Raw genomic sequence first — 4,615 nt, forward strand, 5'->3', positions numbered from 1 at the left:
TCTATGAACACGTTGAACACTTTCTACCAGCATTCCTGTCTCCACCGTTTACAGTAGCGGCATCATGGTGATGTTCCTCAATGTTCTCCATTAAAACAAGGAGCTGACTGAAGCAGCTGCTCGTCATCGATTCATTCAGGGCAGAAGAAGAGTCACGTGACGCCTTAACGCCTCCTTTAATGAGAACAGAGTCTGAAGCAGGAAGCCTGAGATGATAAAGAAAGTTGAACCTCCTTCGTGATGCCTGTGATCTCTGGCTGGAGGTTTCGGTTTTGTCGATTCGGCTACACAAAGAAAGCCTGGCTGAGTCCAACTGTCTTGTTGTGCAGCCCTCTGGCGTCAGCGTCTGCTCGTCCATCCACTGTGCACAGAGCCTGCTGAGCAGCCAGGTCCAGACCAGCAGGCGATGAGCAGAGGGCGGCTGGGACACTCAGACCTACGCATTAAAGTCTTTGAAGACATTTTTTAATTCAAGATACACTTAAATGTTAAATAATTACAAACTGTGTCACTTCACAACGTGATTATTTCTGAGGTTGAACTGTGGAGTGTTTTCTTTAATCAAGGACAAACACTTTCAGGCTCTGAATCCTGTGGTCGCTGACACTAAACTGAGTCCAGCTGTGATTTCCAATCAGCCTAATGAACATGAACCTGGTTCTACAATGAGCTGAGAGCAGCAGAACCGTCTCCTGGTGGACCTGTAGGCTCAGTCTGTCTGCATGGAAGAGAACTGCCAGAGGAATTCATCTGAGGATGGAAAAGGATGGAGGGAGATGGGTGAGCATCTAAAATCAGCAGAAACAGCAATGATCAGGGCGTATAGACGTATAGAAGGAGCCATAGTTTCACTAATCAGGGCCGCGCTGGTCGTTTTACTGAACCGGTACCGTGGACCGAGCACCTCTAAGACTTGGCACAGGGGTCCGTCTTGGACGAGACGGTTCATAACATCAATCTGTATCGACAGAGGACAAAAAAAACTCTGGCTTGCTCTTTGGAACAAAACTGTGAGATGAAACTTTGCTGAAGAACATGAAGCCTGATGGATGCTCAGAGCCGTTCTTCAGCTGAACTTGTTGAGCTCAGATGGAGTCCAGCATGTCTGGCTGGGCTCTAGCCAGGACCACCACAGTGCTGACATGAGGCTGCATGAGTCAAGGTTTGACATTCACAGATAGGCAAACCTAAACTATACAACTTAGAAGTAATCTGATTACTGTAATGTGATTTAAAACATTTCAGTGGCACCACTCAGGTGTGTACCCCCTCCTGAACATGTACAGGCAGCGTGCAGGGACCCGACTGCTCTGTTTTGTTCTGTTGTCTTTGTTGGTCCTTCAATGCTTAAAGCACTGATTTGGATTTTGTGCTGAGGTTCTGTATTCGGGACGCTCGCTTCCCTCCAGCTGTTGGTGCTGTCAGTGTGCCTGCAGCCAGATGACAAACTAAAGGAAGGAGCTAGTGGGTGGTGAAAACAGACGCTGCCTCGCAGAGCGTAGGGTGTCACCAGAAGGTCTCTGATAGTTTCATGAATCACAGGCAGCTCCCAGTCAGCAGACCTTAACCCAGCTGATCTCCTACACCATGGACCAGCACTCTTCATCACAACACCAAAAACTGTTGGATAAAGAGGAGGGGGTCGAGGAGATGAAGCCTGGATCAAAAAGTAAATGTTTTGTGACTAAATTGAGTTTTAAAAACTTTAATTGGTTATATTTCCACTCAAAGGAAGCCTGAGTCTCTGGACAGTGTGTGTTAGCGTCAGAACAAGAGCTGGAAAGTCGTTTAATTTAAGCAGAACTTATGACATTGGCACTGTGAACAAAGCATGTGCCCAAAACCAAACCAAAAAGGTAGAAGAAGAAGAAAAAAAAAATCCTGTGACGTAGAGAGGCTTTGACTTCCTGTGATGCCTCTATTGATAAGCAAACCTTAGTTCCACGTCTCATTCACTGTCTGAGGCACCGGCGGCACCGCAGCTCTGAGGTAATGGCACATTTCCATTCACTACACATCACACAGCTCCTGTCAGCTGCTCACTTCACTGTCTTCCTCAAACAAAGGCAACTTGACACATAGAGTTTTCTACAAAGATGTGATTGCTGTGTGGGACTAGAGAAGCAGTAGATTGCAGTAGACAGAAGAAGGAACGTTTTCCTGGTGTCCACAGAGCGACGCTCCGATCCCAGAGGGCATGAGGGCTCGCCGCCTCCTGTTCGTGCTGTGCTGCTCCAGCATCCTCACGGTCACCGGCTGCATCAAAGGTACTGAACAGCTTTCCTCTGAGCTATTTTATGAGGCAGCTTTTGGCGTATCTCATCTTGTGGTCATCATTTCTTTCTTATTGTGAATAACTGTGAACAGATAACTAGAGTCTCATACATGCCAGTCATCAACCACAGCAGGAGGCTGATGGGAAGCGCCCGTTAAATGTCAGACAGGAGGCGACCTCAGTGTTTTAAGTCTGTCCTTTTCAGCTACCTTTGACATTTGGTTGGTTTCGTGGGGTAATTTGTGTTTCCTTTACTCTGTTATCAGTTGCTTTAAGAGAAATTACACATTTGTTTTACTCAGATATGTGACAGCTGGATTTGCTCCTTACTTTACAAGTTAAGATCTCAGATATAAACAAACAAAAACACACGACTTTTATTAAATGTTGAGATTAAACCAGAAGCTTTGACCTGTTTTATAAAAACAAAGTCGTATGTCCAGTTTCCAGTGTTCGATCAAACACACATAAAGTCCCATTCTCTGGCTCAGAGCAGTTTTTTATTTAAATATTTGAGAGCTTTGCTTTCCTCCTGCTGTCTGCCTCCTTTCACATCCCTTCACAGTCCCTCAGAGTCGAGCTGTGGAAGGAGCCTGATCACTGGACTAAACTAAACCTGTAAAGTAGTTTAAACCAGATGCACCTGAACCAATCAGGAAAAACCTAAAAATGTTCTTTTTGATATTGTGACTGTGACCTCTGTCAGGGATTTCTCTACTTTTTCCACCAGTGGATGACTCGCTGTCTAAGTTATTCTGTTGCAACGAATCTCAGACAAGATGCCAATAATGGTTCCTCTTTTCTCTCTGCTTGTGCAGCTGATGGACATTTGTGTGTGAGTGACTACTTTCGCAACATCTCTTGTATATTGAACATCTCTGGTAACCCCGTTGGAGAATCCAGCACCAGCTACAGCCTGAAGTTCTTCCACTGTGAAAGGTAGCTCCTACAGAGTTAAACCCTGACGATGACTAGTTCCTCCTGTGTGACACCACTGCTGACGCTCATGTTCATGTTGTGCTGCTGTTTCTTCAAGGAGGTATCCCGATGTCTCCTGTCCGCTCACGGTGACGAGTCACGGCTACAGCTGCAACTGTGAACTCAAGCACAGTTCAGATCGTTTTACTGATTACGATGAATATGAAATAAAAGTCTGTGCTGAGTCTGACTGCCACCTGGACCTGGAAACGACGTTTCAACCATCAAGAAACAGTGAGTATAAATGAACTGTAGTGCCTCCTGACTGTGTGAAGGTGTGCTCACCTCATCATGAGCTACATTTAATTTAGTCTGCACACGTTCTGAGAAGGTTCTGTAATGTTTTACTGACGTTTCAAACAGGAAGTTTTTTTTTTAGTTCCCAGATTGTTCTAAAACTGTTTGGTGACAACATCGTCAGACCGCTACGCTCCAGACTTGTGTACCCTCAGAACGTTCTTCCTTCTTAGTACCATGTAACGCTGTGGAACATTGTGGGAACGTTTCATAGAGTCAACACTGTGCTCCCTTGACAACATCCCAAAAACACTATGACAGAACGTTCCACCTTTGTTACAAGTCAGGAACCGCCACAAAGAACGTTCTATCACCTGAGATCTCGATAACATCTCTAAAATGTTTTCTGAATGTTGTGTTGAGAAACTATTTCCTGTGGTATCATATCTAACGGGCCTCCTCAACAAAAAGGCAAAACGTTCCAGATTTAAAGAAATATTTTTAAAACGTTCTGTAGAAAAAACATTCAGTCGTCTAACAACATCTGGAAAACATCTGGAAAACATTTTCTGAATGTGGGTTTGAGAACGTTCTCCCTTTGTTATTGTGGAACATTGTGAGAATGTTGTATAATGTGTTTCCCTCAGAACATTGCAGGAAGAACGTTCCACCTTTGTTAATATGCCAGATTACGTGAACGTGTTGAGGAACGTTCTGTCACCTGATGATGGTCCACCAGCAACCAGAGAGAACACGTTGTAGAAGCTTCAGCCGTAAACCAATTCAAAGGCAGGACGTTCCCAATGCAACGTTCAGCCAACCTTACGATGAACGTTCTGTGATATCATAATAAGGTGAAACAATCTGAGACGTTTTCTGGATGTTGTGAAGAGAACACATGATAGAATCTATAAAACGTTCCCACAATGTTGCATGATAACAAAGGAAGAACGTTCTCAGTCCTACATTCAGTTCTGAGCGTTGCAGTCTGTCACCCTGTGGGAGCTAAAGGAAAAGTGGCTGTCAACATCTGGAACAGATGCTGATGTCACACACGTGACTGTGATGAGCAGCAACAGCTGTCTGAAGTGGATCACACCTTTCTGTGCGCCGTGTCTGTCTGAG

General features: G+C 44.8%; 1 protein-coding gene across 1 annotated transcript in view; it reads left to right on the forward strand.

Annotated features, from left to right (window-relative positions):
• The first annotated feature begins 1,954 nt into the window (after positions 1 to 1,954).
• LOC103356797 (interleukin-21 receptor-like) overlaps positions 1,955 to 4,615 on the forward strand; it is a 6,600-nt gene continuing 3,939 nt past the window's right edge. Inside the window, exons 1-4 of the mRNA XM_008281091.1 lie at positions 1,955 to 1,989; positions 2,174 to 2,267; positions 3,094 to 3,214; positions 3,312 to 3,487. Of these exons, the coding sequence (XP_008279313.1) occupies positions 2,198 to 2,267; positions 3,094 to 3,214; positions 3,312 to 3,487 (367 nt within the window). The 5' untranslated portion in view covers positions 1,955 to 1,989; positions 2,174 to 2,197. The remainder of the gene's footprint in view (positions 1,990 to 2,173; positions 2,268 to 3,093; positions 3,215 to 3,311; positions 3,488 to 4,615) is intronic.

The sequence above is a fragment of the Stegastes partitus genome, unplaced genomic scaffold, assembly GCF_000690725.1.
Source record: "Stegastes partitus isolate 25-593 unplaced genomic scaffold, Stegastes_partitus-1.0.2 Scaffold222, whole genome shotgun sequence".
Taxonomy (NCBI): domain Eukaryota; kingdom Metazoa; phylum Chordata; class Actinopteri; family Pomacentridae; genus Stegastes; species Stegastes partitus.